Raw genomic sequence first — 27,953 nt, 5'->3', positions numbered from 1 at the left:
CATTTTACATTCTTCCTTGGCCCAATATGTACCTGCCATGTGTATATAAAGAATGCTGATATGATATATGAAACACAATCGGTAGTTGGCAAATACTCCGAGTCTATATATTTGTATGACCCTGAAGGCTGAAAGAGCTGTGCCTCACCTATGCACAAACCTCACCGCACGTCACTTTTTACCAGTGCATTGTACTGAAAGCATCAACAAACTGTATTCCATTGTAAATATATAAAACAATCTTTAAAAAATAGTAGCAAAAATATTTTCAACCCTTGTGTACTGTTTAAATTGACTTTCCTTTTTGTTATGTTGGTGGCTGTTTTTGCCCCACTGACTTCTGGTGACTTGTGGTTCTTCCTGATGGGAAGAGGTCAATTGTGAAAATTTTACTGTTAATCATCAGTTGGCACACTGCAAAAAATGCTTTTCTGACTTAGATTTTTTGTCTTGTTTCTAGTCCAAATATCTAAAAATTCCTAAATCAAGAATAATTTTCTAGACAAGCAAAACATATTGTCTTGTTTTGAGAAATAATATGCCAATATTAAGTGAGCTTTTACTTAAAACAAGCAAAATAATCTGTCAATGGGGTAAGCAAAATAATCTTATGTCAAAAGAAAAAAACAAGATTAATTTGCTTACTCCATTGGCAGATTATTTTGCTTGTTTTCAGGAAAAACACACTTAATATTGGCATATTATTTCTCAAAACAAGACAATATGTTTTGCTTGTCTAGAAAATTCTTCTTGATATAAGAAATTTTTGATATTTAGACTAGAAACAAGACAAAAAAATATAGGCAAGAAAAGCATTTTTTGCAGTGCAGCTCTAACCATTTAGGTAGGCCTGTGCAAAAAACAAATCTAGTTTTATATGGAGTTATATGGAGTAAAACGGCAGATCATAGTGTGCATGTATAAATACACTTACTGTGTTTACTATATTCTGAGAGCTGAGCTGCTTATTTTGATTTTCTCAGACATATCAAGATAAGTGCGCAAAGCTCTCTCACACTGTCACACTTACATACACACTATACTCCACATAAAAGCCAGAAAACAATGGGGTTTTTTTGCACTGTGACTGATGATTAACTGCAAAAATGATTTTTTTTACCTTTTCCCAACAAGGAAAACATCCAACAATCAAGAATACATAATAAAATGGTGCCATGGCTGTGCAAAAAAAAAGTTTTTATAATGTGACAAAAACAGAAACTAACATAACAAAAGAGTAGTAAATTGAGAGTATTGTTGAATATTTTCGAAGCATTTTTCCAAAATATGTGTCAAAATAAGATTTGTCACCAAAAATCATTCCATTTGCAGAGAAAGTTGGTAGCAAATTAAGACTCAAAAATCACCTCAGAGTGTACAAATAATAGTGTTTTGGGTTGTCATGTGATCCTTTAATAGAGTCCTTTAAAAATGCAATTAAATGGTTCTCCCCGTGTTGGCGTGGGTTTCCTCCGGTTGTTTCGGTCTCCCCACAAGTCCAAAGATATGTGCTATAGGTGGACTGGGTAAGCTAATTTGTCCATAGTGTATGAGTGTTGATGAGTGTGTATGGATGTTTTCCAGTGATGTTTCACTGCATATGTTTTACACATCCGCTGCGTAAAACATATGCTGGATAAGCTGGGGGTTCATTCTGCTGTGGCGACCCCAGATTAATAAAAGGACTAAGCCGAAAAGAAAATGAATGAAATACAGATAAACTGAAAATTGCTGTAGTAAAATCATGTCATGTTCAAAATGCATGATAGTTTTTGTTGAAAATATAAACAATTATCTCCATTACAAAACATCTGTCAACATCGGAGTGTGGAAATAAGAGATACACACCCCAATCTCTCATTTAGATTTTTTTGTTTGATTACATACAACAGAGATGTCACTTTAATACTGCACAGATCCATAATGAAAGCATTTGGTTGCTTTCCTAACCATGTATGCTCCTTTAAGACAAAATTTGTTGTGTTTAAAAGAAAACCCAAAAGATTGACATATTTAGATATTATTATCATTATTATTATTATTATTATTATTATTATTATTATTATTATTATTATTATTATGTCTATAAGTCTGTTCAAACACACACCCAAAACCCAGAGTGTCCACAATCGCTCAACTTCAAATTGTATGTACAGAATTCATTGGGAAACAGTTTCTGATTATCACTTTGGAATGCGCCTGACAGTCACGCACCGCTAAATGAACTGACTGTTTTGAGGATTATAGGAAGGGCGATGGCGCCTGTAATGAAAAGGAAGGGAATCCCACTGTTTTCATATTTATTTCAAAGTGTTTTCATGCCTAAATAAAACGAAAGCAAGGAACAGATTCATATTTAAGAGAAAGGGGCAGCTCCTGGTGGTTCGGGGGTATGGGTTGTGTATAATGAGGATCGGGTCCTTAATGTTTATTGCCATCCTTCATAGAAAGATTAAAAGTACAGGAGAAACATGAGAAAATTTACATTTACAGGATGATAGAAGGGATACAATTGTAAAATACAGGAGAATCCCAGGAAAAACAGGAGGGTTGACAGGTATGTAAAAAAATAAATAAATAAATAAATAAATAATATATATATATATATATATATATATATATATATATATATATATATATATATATATATATATATATATATATATATATATATATATATATATATATATATATATATATAATAATAAAAGAATATAAATTAAATTTAAAAAATAATATAATAAAAAGAAGTGGTGTGCATTAAGTCAAAAACAGCTGGGAAACGTCACTCTAAAAGACTGCGTACACACTAATTGGTGTAAGCTGTGTCACAGTGAATGTGCTGAATCCCAGCTGCTTTAACAGCCTGTGGAATAACAGCACACGATGAGAGGTGATGCCATTGAGCTGCTGATTTTACAGGCCGTTTTGCAAAATCGCAGTATTAAACTCACTTAATGAAATGAAAGAGCTTTTATGGCAGTGTTAAAAAGACAGGCAGCATGGATTCACAATTCAGATAATATGAGCGGGTAATAAGTGATCATTAAGGGTTAATGAGGCTGTATTTATGGGGTGATACAGCCTGAAATAGTGTTCAAGGGGCCAGCTCATTGAACATTTGAAGGAAAAAAAGGCTTTCTTGCTCATTTGAAATAAAGTATCAGATGTAAAAAGAGCTCTGCATATCTAGCCGAGGTTACACACCTGTATTGTTTATGCTGCAACTCATTTAAGAAGAGAAAGGTTTAACATAGCAGAAGTCATTCATGTAAAATAATGTAAACGTAGATGTGATTTTAAAGGTAGAATCATCCAAAAGGGAAAAAAAGGCATGGAACCTTTGAAAGACAAACTTTATAAACTAGATATACTGTGGATAGATTGACATGTATTGCATGTACATAAAATGGTAATACAGTAGAACACTATAACAGCCAATAGAATGAACGAATGGATAGAACAGTGCACTAAAAATGGATGGATGGATGGATATATAGATGGATTTATAGATAGATAGATAGATAGATAGATAGATAGATAGATAGATAGATAGATAGATAGATAGATAGATAGATAGATAGATAGATAGATAGATAGATAGATAGATAGATAGATAGATAGATAGATAGATAGATAGATAGATAGATAGAGAGATAGACAGACAGACAGACGGACGGACGGACGGACGGACGGACGATTATATAGATGGATAGATGAATATATAAATGGATAGATAGATAGATGGACGGCCGGGCGGACAGATGGATATATAGATGGATAGATGAATATATAGATGGATAGATGGATAGATAGATAGATAGATAGATAGATAGATAGATAGATAGATAGATAGATAGATAGATAGATAGATAGATAGATAGATAGATAGATAGATAGATAGACGGATGGATGGATATATAGATAGATAGATGGATAGATAGACGGACGGACGGACGGACGGACGGACGGACGGACGGACGGACGGACGGACGGACGGACGGACGGACGGACGGACGGACGGACGGACGGACGGACGGACGGACGGACGGACGGACGGACGGACGGACGGACGGACGGACGGACGGACGGACGGACGGACGGACGGACGGACGGACGGACGGACGGACGGACGGACGGACGGACAGACAGACAGACAGACAGACAGACAGACAGACAGACAGACAGACAGACAGACAGACAGACAGACAGACAGACAGACAGACAGATAGATAGATAGATAGATAGATAGATAGATAGATAGATAGATAGATAGACGGACGGATGGATGGATGGATATATAGATGGATAGATGAATATATAGATGGATGGATAGATGGATAGATAGATGGATAGATAGACGGACGGACGGACGGACGGACAGACAGACAGACAGACAGACAGACAGACAGACAGACAGACAGACAGACAGACAGACAGACAGATAGACAGATAGATAGATAGATAGATAGATATATAGATGGATAGATGAATATATAGATGGATAGATAGATGGATAGATAGATGGATATATAGATGGATATATAGATGGATAGATAGACGGACGGACGGACGGACGGACGGACGGACGGACGGACGGACGGACAGACAGACAGACAGACAGACAGACAGACAGACAGACAGACAGACAGACAGACAGACAGACAGACAGACAGACAGACAGACAGACAGACAGACAGACAGACAGACAGACAGACAGACAGACAGACAGACAGACAGACAGACAGACAGACAGACAGATAGATAGATAGATAGATAGATAGATAGATAGATAGATAGATAGATAGATAGATAGATAGATAGATAGATAGATAGATAGATAGATAGATAGATGCAGTGGTATAATAATATACTCTCAGAAAGTGTAAGTTCTTGTGTTGTTGGTGAACGTGTCTCCAGTGCTCTTCCACACACTCTCACACACTCATAGCCCACAATCCAGCTACTCAGAGTCTAAGCTCTTATGGCTGAGTTCCCGGGCACAGATTAAGCTGAAAGACAGACTAAAAACAGCATTTAAAGAACAATCAGCTCTGACAGAATGATCTGCTCCAGCACTCAGACTAACGAGGGTCTGAAACACTCAGCTTTCCTTAGAGCTTTAAAAAAAATATGAACACCAAAAAATATGTAATAATAGTAGTGTTGCTCCAGTGCAATATATCTAGTGTTCTATGCATTGTGATTCATGGTTTGTTAAAACAGTGATGTTGTGTGCTTTTTCTGGGAGATTCAGTGTGAACTGTTGCACAATTTGTTCAATTAATGCATAGTTTTGCAAACAGGTCAAGCTCAGGATTTTCATTAAATAATATATTATGTTTTATTTCCAACAAAACCTATCACTATCACAGAGCACTTAGAATATATGACGAAGATGAGCCATACTTATCAAATAAAAACAGGTTATTCCTCCACCACATGACATGTAGATCCAAGAAATCTTTAGCTGCAAAAAACTTGGGAAGTTATGATATTTACTAGCAGAATCTAACAAATCTTTTTTACAAGACCTGGAGTCCTGTTTTAGGCTAGTTCAGACTTGATTTTCATGATTTTCAAAGTTGTTGTGTCACAGATGTTTTCACACTGCATGACTATCTGGGGTAGCTTTCTGTCACTGCTTTGTTTACACTGCAAGATGGATCGGCGACAGGGGCTTTCACATTGCATGACTTTACAATTGGAAGAATTGGCGACAAATTCGTTCAAACTACGTCTCACAGCCAACAACATGTATCTTTTGTTATTAACTCAATAACGAGAAAGTAGCCTTTAATGGGGTAGAAAATGTACATATTTGTTCACCTGGGTTTGAAGGGAATTAGCAATTTCTCCTAAACTTTCTTTTTTAACTTTCTGTATGAAACGTCAAACAAAATCGGGTGCTCCTGTCAAACCTCCACTAGTTTTTCCTCCATTTCTTGGGTCCAGATAAACTGAAAATGAGAGCTTTTAACTTTTCCCTCAACCACCCGCTAACCTGCAGGTAGACACACACACACAAGTGAATGGTGCTCTGTCATCGGCTGTAGGCGATCGCCGATGTTATTTTCAGTCAAAACTCATTTCACACGGCATGATTTGAATCGCCGACAGCTCTAAATATTTAGCAAACTACATAACTGAAGAGAGAAAATACTGACTCCTTACAGTGAACGATTTCATCTTTTTCTTTTCTTTACTCTTTTTCTTTATTTTTACTTTATTTTACTTATTGGTAAACTTGCTCAATTATTCGTTTATTTATTTATTTATTTTTTCCTTTTTAATTTTATAAAAAAAAATTTCCTCTCAGATGATATGTTTGTTTTTAATTCAGAAATGTATTTTATTTATTTTGAGGGGATAATGGGAAAATAAGAAAACTATGACAGTCTGTAATTTGTCTTACTCTGTATTATAAATTACAATGTATGGTCTTGTAAAATACCAATAAAAAATTCATAAACAAAATATATGACATTATTGACACTTTTTTTCATTTTCTGATATATTTTTGTCTACAAAAAAGCGAAAAAAACTATAATTTTTTTTTTTTATTAATTCTATATGTAAAATTTAATTATATATTCATTTATGGCACGCATTAAAGCAACATTAGGATAAACAAATAATGACAGAATCTTTGTTTATTTCGTTTACTTTTTTTTCTCTTCATTTGTGCAGCACAATGGTCAACTACTTTTGTTTTTAATGTGCTTTATAAATAAAATTGATTTGATTTGAATTAAGTTCAAAATGACTCAAGCAAATCGTAAAACTGTAATTACTCAGATCAAACTTTAAATAAATTATACATTAAACATATTTTATCTCCCACCTTTTTAAGTAGCATTTTTGATGATTTTCACCTAAATTTGACAGCCCCCATAATTTTTTTGCTGCGAACATGCCCATATTATATCAAAATAAAGAACCAAGACAAGATTAGAACCAAGACAACATACACATACACTACTGATAAAGGTCTTATCCCCTATCCAAGTTTTAGGAACAACGAAAAATAACTTGAAGGCTATAAGTCAAAGAATGCATTCTTGCAGGACTTCCAGAGTAATTAAATTTTTACCAATTAAATTCCTCTTCCATCTTACCCCAGATTTGCTCAATAATGGTCATTTCTGGTGACTGGGCTGGCCACTCCTGAATCTGTCATGACTGTTTTTGTCCACCAGATGCCACTGTAGTTCGCCAGCAACCCCCAACGAACTACAGTGGCTTTAGAATTACATTTCCATACATTCTTCCATACATTTCCAGGAATCACCCTGACCTTCTTTGCTTTCAGGAACTTTGATGTGGAGGCTGAAGTATGAGAAGGAGTGCATTCCTGCTGAAGAATTTGCCCTCTCCTGTGGTTTGTGATGTAATGGGCAGCACAAATGTTTTGACACCTCAAGCTGCTGATGTTGCCATCCACTCTCGCACACCCATACTGAATTTACCCCCAAGCCATGATTTTTCCTTCACCAAGCTTGACTGATTTCTATGAGAATCTTGGGTCCATGCAGGTTCCAATAGGTCTTTTGCAGTATTTGTGATGATTGGGATGCAGTTCAACAGATCAAATCTACTTTCTGCCACTTATCCAAATGATCAACTAGAAGTCAAGTTATCATTTGTTGCTCTTACAACTTGGATCGACGACAAGCCTTTTGTCAGGCAGTGTATATAACATTATAAAATCTGATGGTGTGGATCGATTCTCTCTGGCAAGCCCTGATAAAGAAGGATGCAAGCCCAGGGGAAGTTGTAGAACTCTTCATTTTAACACACAATCTGATTTACACTCCTTCTTATCGTCTTATACTTCAAATATTTTTTGAAGTATAAGATAATAGTATAAGATTATAGTATAAGATTGAAGTAAAAGATTATAGTATAAATTTATACTATAAATTCCCGTCAATCATTCAGGACAAGCGCTAGTGCTTCTCTTACTGTAATTCACCGAAAACTGTTGTAAAAACTCATCAATGACATGGAAGCATTGTCTCTTAACTGATGAATGACAGGGAAAGAGTTAAGAAAAACTGGAGCATCCATCAGAAATGTAAAAGTATGTAAAAGTGTCTGTCGAAATATCTGCATGTGTGTGTGTGTGTGTGTGTGTAGAGTATGTGTTTAACTTTCATATAGAGCTGTAGTGAGTTTGCAGCAGCACATTAGCAGCAGCCCAAACATCTGTTTAACACACACAAAGAGCAGCTCACCATCGTCCCTGAGACAAAATAAGAAGTAGAGACAACAACTACATCTGCATTCCTGAAGGAAATCACAGCCACCGCTTCAAACTAAGTGTTAAAGGTTTAGTTGAAGAAAACACAGGAATCAGCCGACTGTTTCAAGCTGATGTTGGCAACAGAAAAGAGGGAATTGAGATATTAGAAAAACAGAGGAAAGCAAAGAAAGGACAGTGAGTAATCATAGCTGTGTTTGGGCTTCTCCTGAGGGCACTGTGGGTAAAGTTAGAACACTATTGACTTCACAGGTCGTTTGGTGTCTTGAGTGAGGCAGTGAGACAGAGCAGACAGCATTTATCCACATAAAAGACTCAATCACAGATGGAGAACTGAGCTACTGATGCACATTCACTACACTCAGTCTACTACACTTGTGTTCAAACAGAAAACAATATTTGATAACACTTTAATTTATCACAATACATGCTATTAACCACTGGCTTATTACAAGGGCCAGACAGAATTAGCAAATATGTTTTGCTATTTCTTTGCAGAATTTTGTAAAGAAAATCAGCGGATTTATGCAGAAGGATTTTGGAAGTATCATAACAAAAAAAAATTAAATACAAAAATAAAAAATGATTTGTTTTCAATTTTATTTAAAGAGCCCCTATTATGGGATTTTGAAAATGACCTTCCATGCAGTGTGTAACAGGTCTAAGTTAAGTGAAATATCCAGCTAAGGCTTAAATTAGAAGGTGCACCATTTTTAAAACTATCGATTCATCTATAAAAGAGCCGACTACTTGAATGAATCGTCATGGTAACAAATCTTTAGCCATGCCGGCATGACCCAGGAAAATTGAAACCCCCGGCCCTGCCCACAAACACTCTAGCAAATCCCAGTCGCATATGTGCTGAGCACTGAAGTGTAAAGAAAAACGTGCACACTGGCATGCTTTTTGCTCACGTTTTCCGACAACGTGTAATCGTGCACACCAACGCCAAACAGCGTAAGGAAAAACTTCTTGAATAACGTTGACGATAAACGCAAACAAAAGCGTCCTGGTGTGTACGAGCCTTTAGTGTTATTTTCTATACCCAAACATTTGAAGAGGTTGTGAAGACACAGTGGTTAAAGTTTATTTTTGCAAAATACCTCAGCATTATCGCCCTAGCCTTGTGCTGTGTTCAGGTCATTTTTCTGACGAGTGTTTCAGCAATCTACACGCTTTCAATGGGGGATTTGTCGGCCGTTTTTTAAAGGAAGGACCAGAAAAGACTATTAATGTATGGGACTTTGTCAGAGCTTGACAGAAACTTTAAAGTGCACAGTTCATGGACCAGTCCTCCACCATTTCACAAGTGTAAGTGCGATTAAAATGGTTGCCTCCTTGTTTTCTTGCAAATTATGTATTTAATTGTGTTTTGTTACTTGTAACCGCTTGTACTGTATCTGGTTAACTTTTTATATTCTCATGTCGTGTCTAAAACCACATTGAAAACGCAACAGGTGCCGATTTGTTGTGTGTCACTGTTTTTACTTATGGTTACGAATAGAGCAATATGCTGTTGTTAAACTGCATTGCTTTAATGCACTCCTGCACTGGGCTCACACATACACTCTGCACTCTGAATACCTCAAAATTGTTGATAAGCCGTGCTGGCCATTTCTCTCTGTCTCAAGGTGAACACAGTCTACCAATTGCAATAGACTGGGTCATCGGAACAATCAGCGCAGATTAGCTATGGAGGGGTTTGGGAACAAATAAATTGCTGAACGAATCATCTGGGAGTTGGAATAATTTGGTAAAAATAAATGTAAATTATAAAACAATGAAATGTTTTTTTTTTTTTGCATGCTGTTGTTGGAGATCCCCAAAACCAAAATATGACCATTTTTAATGCATAATAGGGGCTTTTTAATGTTTACAATGCAAATACAATTAGATCTACTTATTTGGTAAACAAAGTAAGTCACTGATATTATGTCTACTAAAAGACAGAAAATTTTATATTACAAACTGTATTTCAAATAAATTATATAAACATTTTCATATCTCAATAATATTACTGAAATTAACTAAAAACTAAATGAATATAAATTGACACACATTTACACAAGTAAAAAAACAAACTCAGTAATAGGCTAAAAATCTGCAGATTTCTGCATGTGCAGATATCATGTGGGCTACTTATAAGATTTCAACAACTACTTGAAAAAGAGAAGTTGAAAAAGAGACTTAGCATTTAATTTTTGCATGAACACACTTACATGTACATCAAAATATTGCAATTTATATTTTCCACCCTCTCTCTGACCCTTTTATGAAACTACCATATCCACCTTTCCTTGCCATCAGTATGCAAATTAGGTCTGTCTTGACTAACCTTAGTTATAAAACAGCAAAGAAAATCCTATTTTCCATTTTGGCCCTTTTGAAGTGGGTCATATCATGCTTTTACCCCTTAAAAGTCTAGTTATAATGTAACAGAGTCAAACTAAAATGACCAGAGCTTTAAAAACTGACCATAATATGCATGCTTTACCTCATGAGTCTACATTAGCTTGCAAATCAATCCTAATGACATTCCGAATTTGTGTCAAAATGAACATATAATTGCTACTTTTCAGAAAAAGCCCATTAGGACCAGAGAAGTTTTAAGACAGTCTAAAAGGTACATTTTTTTTATATATCACACAGTTTAATTTAAAAAGGTTCAAGAAAACTCATCGTAACATGACCCTATTAGTATTAACACTTAATCTTAATTAGTCAGTGTTATTAATGTTGTCATTTCTGCAACACTTACACCAAAGTTTACACTCTAGGCTTTTCATTCATTCATTCATTTATTCATTCATTCATTCATTCATTCATTCACTTTTTTTTTGGCTTGGTGCCTTATTTATCAAGGGTTGCCACAGCGTAATGAACCGCCAACTATTCCGCTATATGTTTTACACAGCAGATGCCCTTCCAATACTGGGAAACACCCATTCACACACACAATGGCCAATTTTGTTTATTTAATTCACCTATAGCACATGTCTTTAGAATGTGGGGCAAACCCGGAGCACCCAGAGGAAACCCACACCAACACGGAGAGAACATGCAAAGGTTTTGACAAATAGATATAGGCATGCATATTTATTTATTACATTTTTTATTTATTTTTTGTTTAATTTATTTTATTCTACATATTATATTTCTGGGAATGAAGTGAATAAAAAGAGACTTCCAAAAATCCTCTCTGGACAGTTATTTTTTAAAAAAAATCAAAATAAACCAGAATTTTAAACCTGACATTAAGCAACGCTCAAATATTTGTACTAAAAATATATGGAAAGTGGCACATAATTAAATAAATAAGGCCTCATTCACGTATTTTAATGTACCATTTAAAAATTGTATTATTATATTTTGCTGTATTTATTGTAATTAATCAAATAGGGAAGTATGGTGATATTATAATTATTATTTTATAATTTTATTTTTATTATATATATATATATATATATTTTTTTACTTTATTAACTCATGATGTCTTGCCTTACAAAGGAAAAAAGTTATTTATTGTTCTTGCAGCTTTTCCACAACAAATCCCAGCCTCCTTTCTGATTTGCTCTCCACATTTGAGCTTTTGAACTGCTCATGATAATAAAGAATTAGTTTTTATGATCAGGAATGCACAGAATCCAGCAGCCGGATGGTGAATGGATCAGTATTGATCTCCATAGAGTCCAGCGGTGAGAGTGACAGAGAAAGAGTGATAATAGGCTGAATTTATGAGCTGCATGTGGTTGTTCACAGTGATTTATACTGGTGGTGTGGGATGACCTTCAACAGTCTGTGCGCTGAAATCAAATAAATGACGTGACGGCAGAAAGCGAGAGGCATCTTACACGTCAGAGAGTTGTAGATGAGGATTCCAACATCCTAATGTATCATCACATCTTCACAAGGGAAACATCCTTTCAAATCCTCCTTTTTTAGTCCTCCAAATTCATTTTATTTCCCTCAATGTTGAATGAGGGGTTTTCTCCATATTTATGTTTAACTTTATATTTAAAAAAAACATTCCAAGACCAATTTATTAAAAGTAAAAATTGTGAATTATGAGTCCCAATTAGGCGAGGTAGTGGCGCAGAAGGTAGTGCTGTCGCCTCACAGCAAGAAGGTCGCTGGGTCGCTGGCCCGAACCTCGGCTCAGTTGGCATTTCTGTGTGGAGTTTGCATGTTCTCCCTGCCTTCGAGTTGGTTGGTGCTCCGGGTGCTCCGGTTACCCCCACAGTCCAAAGACATGTGGTACAGGTGAATTGGGTTGGCTAAATTGTCCATAGTGTATGAGTGTGTGTGTGTGGATGTTTCCCAGAGATGGGTTGCGGCTGGAAGGGCATCTGCTGTGTATAAAGGGACTAAGCCAACAAGAAAATGAATGAATGAATGATGAGTCCCAATTATGAATCCCAAAAAGCTTTCACCGAAAAAGTTATTTAATTTCATATTTTCATGGGTTTTATTTTAATGGTTTAATTTATTGTTAACAATCAAACAAAATGTCTAATAAAACTGAAATTTAACAAAAAAATTTTAAATAAAATATTAAATGTTTGAGTTCAGAATTAAATTATAAGGACAAAAAAGGGGAAAAAAAGCTCAGTATGTTTTCGATACAGCAATATATATATATATATATATATATATATATATATATATATATATATATATATATATATTCATTTTTTATTTATTAAACTAACAACACAAAAGTATGATTTTTTTTATTTTTTTTTTACTTTAAACTGTGATGGGGCTAAACTTCATCAATCTTCCTGGATTTCTTCTTGGCAGCAAATAAAACAAATCCTTCTTCATACCCAAAACCAAAAAGCTACTTATAAAAAAAGTGAAACGTAATATTGTAGTAGTTAAACAAATCCGCTTGATGGGACTGTCACCTGCCGTTTCAGTGGACCTAAATGTAGGAATTCTTACTTGACTGAAATGGGCTCCTGAAGGAATAATGTAACGGGGCTCAACTACATTTAACCTTTTCTTAAAGTGGTGTTCCACTACAATATCATATTTTAAACTTTAGTTGATGTGTAATGTAGCTGTGTGAACATAAACAACATCTCAATGTAATATGCTCAAAGTTCAATGCAAAGGCAGACATTGGCTTTTACAGAGTTAGCTTAGCAAAGGGTACAGCGAACGATTTTGGGGACTACAAAAAAATACATCCGGGCTTGTGAGATCAAAAACTCTTTAAGTTACCACAGGCATACACTGTGGGGGATGGCCAAAGGTGCTGTAACATTGTAGCAGAGAAAGCTAAAATACAGTACAAACGCTGCTATTTACACAGAGTTCCTTCTGTTTCTGTATTTGGGCTTCCAAAGGACACGACACAAAGAGAGTAGTGCTTACAATTTAATGTTAATTATAAAATGTATAGCTAGCATTTGACAAAGGACAGCTTCCAGAATCTCTCCCAGTTCTGTGCTGGATTCGGCTAAAAACTTCTTCAACAGACGAAGCTGTGGATTGTGAGCCACAACCTCTAAGTGTTTTTATTTGTTAAAACTGATCTATATACATGCTCAGTTTCTAGCATTAACTGTATGCTGTAGAGAAGACGTAAACAAGGATGTAAACAAGGGGAAATGCTGTTTGGCACCGCTAACAATTTAGCTTCAAATTCATCTTTATCAGTTAAAGCGCTGTACACAGCCACAATCTTCAGCAGCGCTGCAATGTCTCTCTATGCAGCCACTCTCTTTGTCTCTCTATGTGTATGCTTTCTGTGTGTTCTACATCTCAAATAACAAACACGCAAAAGATATGAGAATGTTTCATATTACTACTTACTCATGCTTATATTTTATTATAAATATGAAAGACACTTGTCAGATTTTATTAGAGAGCAGGCGAGAGGTTCAGCTGTGTGCTTTCATTTTCTGTCTGATTCAGCTACTGTTAACACAGAGCAAAAAGGTGTAGGGGCGTGATGTGGTGCCGATCTGCAAATCACAGAACATTATGTTAGCTGACCCATCAGAGTCACTTAAGGGGCACTTCCTTCAGAAGAACTAGGAAATATGACAGTCGTTTTCATGTTAGCAGAGTAGCTGTATATAATCAAAGTAAGATATATGAAAAAATAACGTGATTTCCTACAAGTGAAGCACGAGCACACATTGCTTTGCAACTTATAAACACAACCAAGCCTTAAAAATACATTCTGGACCACCCCTTTAAAACTTAAAGATTAAGGTATCATATCTGTGGCTATAAATGAACCAATCGCCTCTGTGATTTGTTTTGCTCTGTTCGAATCTGTAAGATGTGCCTGTCTGAATGCCGCGGGGAAAGTTGTTTGTAGTGTGCGTGTTTCTTTCTTTCGCCTAGCTCCAGTTATTGACACACTGGCGTGATGTCAGCGTAAATGAGTTGACATGTTCAAGTATTGCTGCTTATGTAGCTTATTGTCGTGTAGCAGATGTGACATGTCGTTGTTTTTTTTATCCACCACTCTCTTGCCATCACCCTCATAACTAACAGGGAAACAAACCAAAGTACTCCCAAACGCCAGACCACCTGTTGGATATAGGAGGATGGCATTAATAATACTAGCCATTTTGCAACAAGCTAGAGCAGCATACAGTTGAAGTCAGAATTATTAGCCCCCTTTTGGATTTTTCTTTCTTTTTCAAATATTTCCTAAATGATGTTTAGCAGAGCAAGGACATTTTCACAGTATGTCTGATAACATTTTTTTTCTTTTTAAGAAAGTCTTACTTGTTTTATTTCAGCTAGAATAAAAGCAGTTTTGAATCATCAGCCATTTTAGATCAACGTTATTGGCTCCTTTAAGCTATATATTTTGATAGTCTACAGAACAAACCATCATTATACAATAACTTGCCTAATTACCCTAATCTGCCTAGTAAACCTAATTACCCTAAGCCCTTAAATGTCACTTTAAGCTGTATAGAAGTGTCTTGAAAAAGATCTAGTAAAACATTATGTACTGTGTTCATGGCAAAGATAAAATAAATCAGTTATTAGAAATTACTTATTAAAACCATTATGTTTAGAAATATGTAAAAAAAAATCATCTCCCCAATAAACAGAAAATGGGGAAAAAACAAAACAAACAGGGGGACTAATAATTCTGACTGTATGCCTCACTGGAGTAGTGTTTGAAGGTGGGCAGGGCAGTCAGCACGCTGCCCATCACATTGTTTGAAATGCCTTGTTGAGCATAGTTGCACTAAAAACATTATATTTTATACAATTTATTCTCTTTTCAGATATTGTAATGATTACTGAACCGAAAGCCTTATTTGCAAAAAAAAGCTGAATATGCTTATCATTACAACCTATATATATATATATATATATATATATATATATATATATATATATATATATATATATATATATATAATGTCTGTGTGTGTGTGTGTGTGTGTGTGTGTGTACGTGTTTTTGTAACATATCAGGACACAAATCTGTATAATGACGTAGGTATGACACAGGTATTACAAAAAGGAGGTGAAATATGAGGACATTGGTGACGTCCTCACTTCTCAAAATGCTTATAAATCACAAAGAATGAGTTTAATCAGAGAGTAATGCTGCACACAGTCTCCTGTGATGGTTGGGTTTAGGGGTGGGGTGGGGTGAGGTGAGGGCAATAAAATATACGGTTTAGACAGTATAAAATTAATTGAAACCTATGTAATGTCCCCACTTTTCACAAAAACAAACATGTGTGTGTGTGTGTGTGTGTATGCGTGTGTGTGTGTGTGTGTGTGTGTGTGTGTGTGTGTGTGTGTGTGTGTGTGTGTGTATGTGTAATCTGATTTTCATGAGTTCTGTTTTAGTGGTTTAATCCAATAGCAATAATGAACTAGAATATTTAATCAAATGACGAAACACAATTTTTAACAATGTAAATAACATTTTAACTCCACTGCAATTTGTGCATTTTTTAAATGTATTAGGATTCTATTCTGTGTCCTCGGTTTAATTTACTAAACAAATTATCAAAATTGGTGGTAACAAAAGGAAGGCATTACACATTGCATGATAAATACATTCTACTGGGCCAAACTTTCATAAAGTTTCTGTCTGTACATATTGGCTTATACTAGTAATAATTCCGACAATTGACTGCTTGAAGATCACAGTAATGTTCTCATATAGCATTCAACAGAAGCTCAAAACACCACAAATGTAAAAATGTGCCTGATTCTTGGTAGGAAAAACTGTAGTAGACATTCTCAAAAACATATGTCAGAATTAAAGCAATACCAAATCTCCTAACATTCCAAGTAGTTAAATTTGTTTTTATGACCACTTTCAATCCCTGTTTCCAAAATCATACAGCACTCTACGACGGATGTGTTCAACATCATGTACTGTAGTTCTAAGACGCCTGGAGAAAATGGTCTGTGTGTTTGTTCACCTTAATCTGCAGCAGAGATGCTCCAGGCTCAATGCTTTCTGGAAGACTGATGTTGTAAAGAGTCTGGCTGAAGATCGGCCGGTTGTCGTTCTCGTTGATGAGGTCGATGAAGACTCGAGCAAAACCCACATGCTCCGATAAAGACTCATTCGCATACAGCTGGAGAAAAACAATATAATAAATATAATAAATAAACAATAAAAAAAAACATTTAAAATAAAATGTAAAAAGATGCATGTTTTAAGTTTGTGAATAACAATAATAATAGGCCCCACAGAAAAAAAAAATCTGTATTTATTTATTATGTGTATTTTCTCATTTATTTATTTAGGAGAAACTCTCATTCTTGGCATGGCTGAATCTATTTATGACCAAAAATACATTTAAAAAAGTAATGTTGTAAGAAAATAATAATAATAAATAAATAAAATCACAAAAAACACTGATGGTGGATGTATTAATCTAAAATTGTAAAATAAACTTGTGCAATTCACTTGTAACTTCACCAAGACGACAAATGAAAAAGCTCAATTAGATCAGTCATGAGGCTTCATTTTAGTTAGAATTCTCCCTTTGTAGACAGCTTCCTATGTCAGAAAAACAGCTCACTGGGTTTCAGAGTAGAAGCACTATATTACATCTAAAGTGTCTGCTTTATATCTCACTTTTATGAGACTTTTATCTCTCTGAGACGCAGTATTTCATTTCTGACAATGATTATCTATGAAAAACCTTAATGTGTCATATTGAGGGCAAACGAGTAAAGGGATGTTACAATTACTGTTACATGATATATTTCTGAATGAGAGACTTTTTTGCCTTAAAGTTACTTACCATGGTCATTGATGGTTGATAAATTCTATGTCATAGGTTATTGTATTATTAAATATGTGTATGTGTGTGTAAATATTATATATATATAATAATATATATATATATATATATAGGGCGAAGCAGTGGCGCAGTAGGTTAGTGCTGTCACCTCACAGCAAGAAGGTCACTAAGTCGATCCTCGGCTCAGTTGGCGTTTCTGTGTGGAGTTTGCATGTTCTCCCTGCGTTCGCGTGGGTTTCCGGGTGTTCCGGTTTCCCCCACAGTCCAAAGACATGCGGTAGAGGTGAATAGGGTAGGCTAAATTGTCAGTAGTATGTGTGTGAATGTGTGTGTGTGGATGTTTCCCAGAGATGGGTTGCGGCAGGAAGGGCACTGCGTAAAAATGTGCTGGATAAGTTGTCGGTTCATTCTGCTGTGGCGACCCCGGATTAATAAAGGGACTAAGCCGACAAGAAAATAATGAATGAATATATATATATATATGGCTATCAGCCAATTCGATTTGAGAACCAGACAGAACTGTTGAATATATATATATATATATATATATATATATATATATATATATATATATATATATATATATATATATTCAAGAGTTCTGTCTGGTTCTCAAATCTGATTGGCTGATAGCCGTGCTATATTTTGCAATATCAGCACTCCTACAGCCTCTTTACCCTTTGTGTATTACTCTGCCCACATACAGCCTAAAATTTAAAAGATGCACGCTCAACTGTTTAACTGTCAGCTTATGATTTGAATCCGGAAGAAAGTAGTTCTACATACAAAAGGGTTTTTGAGACTCTCCATATTTGATTTTGTTTTTATATACACAGTTAAGCCGTCAAACTGTTGTATAAATGCATTATCACACTCTTAGCAGTGCGATATGGCTGTATATCGGCACTGGTGGGGGCACTAAGGCACTCGGCCTGCAGCCTCGTGCCAACGCACGCCTCCCACCAGTGCCGAGATACAGCCATATCCAGAGATGTATAGTAACGAAGTAGAACTACTTCACTACTGTACTTAAGTACTAAAAGGCAGTATCTGTACTTTACTGGAGTATTATTTTTTTCTCCTACTTCCACTTTTACTTAAGTACATATTTTACATGAGTTTAATACTTTTACTCCGATAGATTTTTTATGTGCTGCATCGTTACTCGTTACTAGGGGTGTCAAAATGATCGATATCAGTTCAGTAATAGGTCATACCCCGTTATTACGTGATGACGTCATTTATCTCCTATGCGCGATGTCGCAATACTATGGCGAAGGACGGAGGCGCGAGGGCGAGGCGGCACAGCATACCAGCCGCTAGTTTACTATTAGGGAGAAATGTTGTAAAACTTCACCTCTGCCTATCTCTCGCTCTCTCACTTTGGACATTTGACCCGCTGGCCAGTTTGTAAGGTAACTTTTCCTCTCTTCTTAGCTGTTAAAGCTGTGGATCCAGACATGAGCGTGCCAAGTTTTCTCCACTGTGTCTATTACCTGTGATAATCGCGTATTCTTCCCGCCATGGGTGAACAAGCGCTTATATGTCTAAAGCCCTTTCTGTTGAGGACAATAACCAATCATAGCCGTGTAAGAGCCGCCTGTCATCGCTCAAAAAGCAGGCGGGATAATATTGACATGAGTTTATTAGCTGTAAATGCTTGTGCTGTCTTCTGTGCATGAGTTTTGTTTGATACATCCAGGAAGAGTGTTTTCTTTGAGCAGGTCAAATTAAGGGCACAGTTCGTATATCTGACTGCTGTATTAAAGGACAAAATTTTATTACAAAAACCCCTTTAACTGTCACACCAAGACAAAAGCAATATAATTTTTTTTGATTGCATTTCTTAACTCCTAATGTCGCTATTTAACACAATCCGTGCATTTTTAGTCAACACATCACATTATTTCTAAAATATCAGCCTCTACCAAATGGTTGAGATGTTGGTTTATGGTAAAAGTACCAGAATTAATAAATATACTACAGAAAATATGAACTGTAAGACCAATTTCATTTAAAACATAATAAAAATTAAAAAAAAATATTACTAAATTATAGCCATAAGCCACAAAATATTTCAGATTTTCATTTAACAGAGTAATATACACATTTTCCTGTTTTTTTACAATAAAATCAAAATCAAGTGAATTTGTGAAGCAGGATTTAGTTTGCTTGTTTAGTTTAAAGCTTTTTATTTTAAAGCAATCAAACTTCAAAACTCCCAAAGTGTGAATGTGTCTTTGTGTGTGTGTGAGTGAGAGTGAATAATGTGTAAGAGAAAACAATAGTGTGATTGTACCTGTATGTGTGTGTGTGTGTGTGTGTGTGTGTGTGTGTGTGTAAGAGAGAGTGTAAAACAATTGCAACCTATATAATGCCCCCACAATTCACAAAAATGTGTGTGTGTGAGAGAGAGAGATGGAGAGAGAACTGTGTGTGTGAGAGTGTATGAATGTGTGAGAGTGGGGAGCGATTGTACATTTAGGTGTGTGCAGGGCAGTGTGTGTGTGTGTGTGTGTGTGTGTGAGAGAGAGAGAGAATGTATGTGAGTGAACATGCTGAATTATCTCATCAGTGAAGGCATTTTCTGGTAAAAGGGCCTGACGATGTGAGCTCTTGTACCATCGAAACTATTTACAGAGAAAAACAGTATGATAAGCCATGTTTCTTTTCGTTCTGCTTAATCAAGTACCCCAAAAAGATATTTAAAATAAACAAAACAATTAGTGTATTTTGACTGCTTTCTTTAATAACTACATTACACAATACTTGTACTTTTACTTTCAGTACTTGAGTAGTAAATTTTGAAATAAACTACTTGTAATACTTAAGTACAAAAAATGTTGAATACTTTTGTACTTCCACTTAAGTATGGTGCTTTAAGAGCACTTCTACTTCTACTCAAGTCAATTTTTGATAAAGCACTTGTACTTTTACTTAAGTATGGGTCTCTAGTACTTTATACATCTCTGGCCATATCCCACTGCTAAGAGTGTGATATTGCTCATATTTATATATTTATATATATTTACACACACGCATACATACATACACAATACCCAATAATGACAATGTGAAAAAAACTTTTTTCAAATTATTGAAAATTTTTTACAAATAAAAAAATAAAATTGGAGGAGAATTGTAGTATTTTGAGGAAATAAACGAATTGAACCCATTTTGGAATAAGGCTGTAACAAAAAATTTGGAAAAAGTAAAGCGCTATCAATACTTTCCGGATGCATTGTATAAATAATTTAGTGTCCCCCATTGAGATCTCATACACAAATGTAATCTACTCTTTAAAACCGGTTGCCGCATCCAGTATAAACACAAGTGTCATCTTGATGAACAACAAATGAAGTGTCAGTTAAGTGTTGACTCAAGACTGCATGAATGCGCTTATGTAAATTTAAGGTAACACAATTGTAAATTAAGTTCCATTTCTAGCACAGAGTGATTGTTTTGCTATAAAAGGCCGTGATGTATTTGTAGCACTTCGAATGGCCTGAGGGTGAGCAAAACAACAGCAAATTTACATTCTAAAGTTGAACTGTCCCTTTAAGTCTTTACCATTAAATGAACGGGAACAGATGTTTGAAAGAATTCTGGCTGAGGTACTGCTTGTTTGAAGGGATCTCCTTTTCTTGTCTACAACAGTTTCTGACTGTGTTTTGTAGTGGTGGAGATTGCAGTCATTTATCAGTTCAGCTAGTAAGTCTATCGCTGTAGGGAGCAGCTCCAGCCAGTTAAACTAAATCAAGCACAGAAACACAGCTCAACTCTAGCAGCATGACACCACTGCTCTCTCTCTCTTTCAACATACTGTACAGTCTGCTTCATTCATTCAAATTTCATTTTCTCCATTTGAAATCACTGTTTAAGTTCCATATAACTCTACGCTGACATGATCCTCATTCTAAATGTTAAAATAGCAGATTAATTACACTGGAGAAATTTACTGTATTGCATGTAATGTGTAACATAACTTATTTCTCATATTAAATTATCCAGGTAAATATGAGTAAGTGCCTTATATCCAAGAACTTATTTTAGCACACATCTTTAAAGATATAAAAGAAAATCTAAATGGACCCTATGCCAGACAAATTCCCAGCCCTATTATGAATGATTCATCAGTGGAAGATATTTCAAAGGCAACAAATGCTTGTTTCTGTAATTTTATCTTTTCCATTCTAGTATACAATTTATATATAATTGCCAACAGATTCAATCAAGTCCCACAAATACATATACACTCATCGGCACTTTATTAGGTACACCGGCTTAACTGCTCGCTAACACCGATTTTTAATCAGTTAATCATCAGTAACTCAATGCATTTAGGCATGAGCCTTGGTCAAGATGATCTGCTGCAGTTCAAACCTAGCGTCAAAATGAAGAAGAAAGGTGATTTAAGTGACTCTGAACATGATTCATGCACATGCATTTTCATGCACAACCATCTCTGGGTTTACAGAGACTGGTCTAAAAAATATCCATTGAGCGGCAGTTCTGTAAACTTTGTATAATATTAATATAAACACAATTTATAAACATTATAAACACTTTATTTATTTATTTATTACACTGTAGACCAGTGGTTTTCAAAGTGTGAGGCGCGCCTCCCCTGGGGGGCGCCAGAGCATGTCAGGGGAGGCGCGGGAAAAAATATTATATAATAAAAAAATAATTATTAAGTTTAATTATTATATGTATTTTTTTATTATATTTAAACGTTTTAATTAAACAAAGCTAAAAAAAATAATACGTCTGAAATAAGAAAACCTTTTTTACCCAGAAGGCCATAGCTGTGAATTCGCTTCTGTTTGGCAAGCCCGCCAATACAGGTATATGCCTGCTAATTTACAGTCTATGCTGCTAATACAATGGATCGGTTTCTGAGACCCCCCCGTTTCAAAGCCTTCAAGTTCAGGGCTTAAACCCAAAAGACGACGATATGATGATCAGTATTTCAGTTTAGGATTTACGTGGACAGGACCAGCTGATGAACCACAACCTTTATGTGTGGTTTGTCAAGATATTTTGGCTAATGACAGCATGAGACCCGCTAAACTTCGACTGTTTTGGTTGGGATGGCCAGTTCTGGATCTGTTCTATTCATATTGAACCATCCTAGTTTTAAAAACGTTATATTAAAATACTTGTTATTACTCTGTAAATAATTGCACTTTCATGCAAATGATGATAAAAGTGAGTTAACAGTCTGACATCTGTCTGTTTCTTTTTATATATATATATATATATATATATATATATATATATATATATATATATATATATATATATATATATATATATATATATATATATATATAAATACATATGTGTGTGTGTGTGTGTGTGTGTGTGTGTGTGTGTGTGTGTGTGTGTGTGTGTGTGTGTGTGTGTGTGTGTGTGTGCGTGCGTGCGTGCGTGTTTGGGAGGAGGGGGGCGCCAATGGATAAGTTGTGTCAAAAGGGAGGCCCACTGTCTTAGACTTTGAAAAACCCTGCTGTAGACAAATGCTTGGTTCCACACAATTTCTTTATATTGTCACTACACAAATCGATTAGGTTAACTCAATAATTTTTATAAATTTATTTATTAAGGTGTCCCAAAAAACTTCCGACAAGTTTAAAAAAGTAGTAGTTTTTAATGAGTAGTTTATAAAAGCAGCAAAAGCAATTTTTTGTATGTAAGAAACTCTTTCTTTTGAACTTTTCTCTAGTGAAAAATATTGCTGATGCACAAAAAAAACATTAAGAAGCACAAGAAATATGGCTTAAGCAGCAAATGATCAATAAAATACAAACATTATAGTTTTTACAGTATTTTGAATTAATGAATGCACCCACAGTGATAAAGAGACTTCTTTTAAAATATTTGAGATAAGTTTAGAGGGATACATATGTAATTTTTCAACACTCACAGAGAAGCTGTAGCTGCGGATGGTCTCGTAGTCCAGCGGGATGGCCACACGCAGGCGGAGGTCAGCTCTGCCCTGCACTGAGGTGGGAGAAATGCTGAAGTGATCCGAGTTATTCCCCGTCAGGAACACCTGAAACATGCTGTTCACCCCCTGTAAAGACAGATTTGATCATTTTAGTTTATTTTGCATTGCAGAACTAAGAAGTAAATATTGTCACTCTTCAACAAAGGCGCTGTTTGCACTTGATGTTTGGATGCATTTTTGTCAGTTGAATCACAAGTAGATGAGGGAGACACTCCTCCATTTAAACCTGCCGTTTTTTATCTGATTACAAGATGATGGAAACCCGTTTATCAAATACATTTCCAGGTCTCCAACAAAACAAATCCTACAAGTTCAAAAAACACTCTACTTTGTTTGAAAATAGAGTTAAACTGTTGAGTTTTAGCATTTTTGACACCAATCAGCCGACCTCCGGGTCTGACTGGAGCACTTTTAGCTTAGCTTAGTCTAAATCATTGAAGTGAATTACACTATTAGCATTACAAGTGTTTCGATAATTGTCCAAAAAAGCTGAACTTTCATGTAGTTACATCATGTACTAAGGCTGATGGAAAAGAAAAGTTGCTATTTTCTACAAATTACAAAGCACCTGAAAATCTTGCAACTATGAAGATATTTATGACATATGATTCAGAAATATTTTCAGGTGCTGCGTAATGTCATTGCTCCTGCTGCAGGCATGGTACACCAACAAAATTGCTTGATTATTATGCCAGAATGAGAGTATAGTTCCTAAATCTTAGCCTAGTAGATGATGTAACAACTGAAGAGTCAAGCTTTAAATAAAAAAAAAAAGTTTCTAAACTCTTTGTTCATTTTTGAGCGAAATGCTAATGGTCTAATCCGATTCAATGATCTATGCTAAGCTAAGCTAAAAGTGCTCCCACCAGACCCAAAGATCAGCTGAATAGATTAAAAAATGGTAAAGCTCAACTGCTTACTTTAGAGGAGTTATAATATTAGCATATTTTCATAAAACAAGATGTAGTGTTTCCTTAAATTTCCACTTGTGCGCAGAAATATACTTAGCTATTGTTAAAACTTGAATGAATCACAAGTCAGATCTCCATTAAGTCTCATAAAAAGTCAAATTTAGCATCTGCCAGACATCATACCTGCAAAAAGTTCCTCTCTTCTGACAAATGCGAATGTGCACTTTGACAGGGACTTTCAGATGGTCTCGAAATAAAACGTCAAACTTCACATGCTAAAGCAATAAAATGTTCCGCAATAATCATCATTGCTGTTTCAGGTACTGAGAGATCCCAGCAAATGAAGAGATGACAGAAAGTCCCTCATTAGTGTCGTTCTCTCTTCTGACGAGTGGAAGACGAGACATATGGCAGAAAGTACATTCAATGATGACTCATCGCTATCTGAGAAAGCGAAAATTTTCATACTGTACAAAACACAGCGTCACGTGGTCTGATTAAACACTAATGCTAATGTGTGAGCGAGACAGCTGGCGGTTACAGTGATGGAGAGTTTCACCGACTCAACTGCCAAAACAACTTACAGTTGAAGTCAAAATGATTAGCCCTCCTGTATTTATTTTTCCTCAATTTCTGTTTAAAGGAAAGAAGATATTTTTAATCACATTTCTAAACATGTTAGTATTAACTTATTTCTAATAACTGATTTCTTTTATCTTTGCCATGATGACTACATCATATTTTACTAGAGATTTTTCAAGATACTAGTATTTAGCTTAAAGAGACATATAGGGCTCTATTTTGACGGTCCATGCGCAGAGTGCAAACGCAGGGCGCAAACGCTTTCAGGGCATGTCAGGACGCGTTTTTGCTAATTTAAGGACGGGAAAATCCGCTTTGCGCCGCGGCGCATGGTCTGAAAGGGTTAAGTTTATTTTCTTAATGAGTTATAGGTGTGTTTTGAGAATAAACCAATTACAGTCTCATCTCCCATTTCCTTTAAGACCCAGCTGCGTCGCGCCAAGAGCGCATTCGCTATTTACAGGACGCAAAGTAAGTCTAAGTGGAAAAAATGAGCATTTCACAAGCAAACAGTTAACAGTTAACAGTGTTTTAACAGAAAACTGTTAAACAGAGCATCTACTGCGTGAGAATGAGAGATAAATGATCTACTTTCATTTTCGCTCTTGGATAGGGAAACCTTTATGCACAGACATCAATTAGCCTATAAATAATTAATTTCGTTTGTTAAGCGCAAAGATTTGTTTCAAAAGTATTTCTAAATTCAGTTCTCATTTCCAGCAAACAAATAAATGAATAATAATAGCAAAATGTGCTGAAAAACCTGAGTTATATCCTAAAACACATGCTGTGCCCCATATGGTCTAAAACCTGCAGGTGGGCAAATCTAAGCTTGTTTTTAATAAAACAAATATAAATATGGATATATTAAATAATACTGCTAATAATAATAACATTATACAAAAGCGAATTGTTATGAATGAACTGAAAAAGCCTCCCGAGATGAAGAAGACATAAAACCAGTGATTTTTCATATTTATATAGGCTAGAAATTAATATATTTTGTAATATTTTAATCCTTTATATTTATATCCTATATCTATTCTTATTATATCCTATATATATCCTTAATATTTAAATTTTTTCATGTGTAAAGATATTTGCCTATTGCTCTCTTGCTAGTATTAAGCAGTGCGTAAGCGAGGCACAACTCTGCGCCGGAGTTTAGACCGGTTTAGTTTTGGTCTAATGGAAAAACCTATTATAGTTTCTCAAAATAGCAACGCGCCAGCGGTCCGCCTCAGAACGCCTTCCTTTTTAGACCAGAACGCCTATGGGCGCACAAATGAGCGTTGATGCATTTGCTATTTAAACAGCGTAGCGCAACGCCTCAAAACGACTCTTGCGCCAAGCTGAAACTACCTAAAGACTATTGCGCTGCGTCTTGCGCCCCACTGCGCCGGGTGTATGATAGGGCCCTTAAAGTCTTAAAGAGCCCCTATTTTGCATTATAAAAGGTCACATTTTGGTTTTTAGGGTCTCCAACAACAGTTTGATATGCATGCACGGTCAAAAAACACTTTCATTGTCTTATAATATGCATAATTTTACCTAATTATCCCAACAACTCCCATATGATTATTTAGGGATTCATTTGTTCACAAACCCCTCCTTAGCGAGAAGCTAATCTGTGCTGATTGGTCCGATGACCCAGTCTGTTGTGATTAGATGCAATAAAGTAATGCAGTTAAGCACCAGCATATTGCTCCACTCTTAAACCTAACCCCAAGTATTAACAACGACAAACACATTCAGTATTAATCCACACAGTGGCAAAAGCTGCGCGTGTGAGGAACAGCTGATGGTGGCCATAGCAAAGACAAATGGCAGAGGATCGCGAGATCAGAAATGCATTTAAATCGGTAAAGGACGAAGCACGTGTCCTGTTTTAACATGGTTTTGGACACAATAAGTGAATTGCCCCATGAAGGTTTAACCTGAGAGATACAGTACAAGCACTGATTTATAATGGATAAGTGATTACAAACCGCGCGGAGCGATTACAAGTTACAACACACAATTAAACACATATTTTGCAACCTACAGAAAACGAAGCAATGATTTTAATCACATTTACATGTTATAATCAGGAGGAAGAAAAAACTGGTGCATTTGAACTGTAAAAGTTAATGACAATGTCCCTGTTAAGGTCCCATACTTAAAGTCTCTGCTGCTTCATCCTCTAATGGCAAATGTCCGACGGATTCCGAGTTGCAGCGCAGGTTATTGTATCAATCATCAGAAAAATGACAGAAACAAACACAGCGCTAGGTTGGCTATACTGTGGTATTGTTGTGAAAATGAACTTTAACCCTTTATGTAATGTAATGTAATGTGTATTTATGAAGCGCATTTATTGTGTATGGCCATACACCCAAAGCGCTTCACAATCATGAGGGAGGTCTCACCACAACACCACCAGTGTGCAGCATCCACTTGGATGATGCGACGGCAGCCACAGGACAACGGCGCCAGTGCGCTCACCACACACCAGCTACTGGTGGAGTGGAGAGACAGCGATAGAGCCAATTCGGTGGAAGGGGATGATTAGGAGGCCATGAACGTATGGGCCGATAGAGGGACTTTGGCCAGGACACCGGGGTTACACCCCTGCTCTTTCACAAGAAGTGCCATGGGATTTTAAATGACCACAGAGAGTCAGGACCTCGGTTTAACGTCTCATCCGAAAGACGGCGCCCACTGACAGTGTAGTGTCCCCTTCACTTTTACTGGGGCATTAGGACTCACACAGACCACAGGTTGAGTGCCCCCTGCTGGCCTCACTAACACCACTTCCAACAGCAACCTAGTGTTCCCTAGTGGTCTCCCATCCAGCTACTGACCAGGCTCAGCCCTGCTTGGCTTCAGTGATTAATATGGCTGTGGAGATTTAGTCATTATTTCTTGCAGCCGAATCTCCATCTG

The 27,953-nt window shown here is 36.0% G+C and overlaps 1 protein-coding gene across 3 annotated transcripts in view; it reads right to left on the bottom strand.

The window, feature by feature from the left end:
• cdh23 (cadherin-related 23) overlaps positions 1–27,953 on the bottom strand; it is a 473,177-nt gene that overhangs the window by 190,980 nt on the left and 254,244 nt on the right. For all 3 annotated transcript variants that reach the window (XM_073919489.1, XM_073919491.1, NM_214809.1), the window contains 2 exon segments: positions 23,452–23,601; positions 16,689–16,847 (listed from right to left, as the gene is read on the bottom strand). In XM_073919489.1, the coding sequence (XP_073775590.1) occupies positions 16,689–16,847; positions 23,452–23,601 (309 nt within the window).

This window comes from Danio rerio, chromosome 13 (genome assembly GCF_049306965.1).
Source record: "Danio rerio strain Tuebingen ecotype United States chromosome 13, GRCz12tu, whole genome shotgun sequence".
Taxonomy (NCBI): domain Eukaryota; kingdom Metazoa; phylum Chordata; class Actinopteri; order Cypriniformes; family Danionidae; genus Danio; species Danio rerio.
The sequence above is the reverse complement of the archived record's forward strand: the minus strand, read 5'-3'. Positions and strand labels throughout refer to the sequence as shown.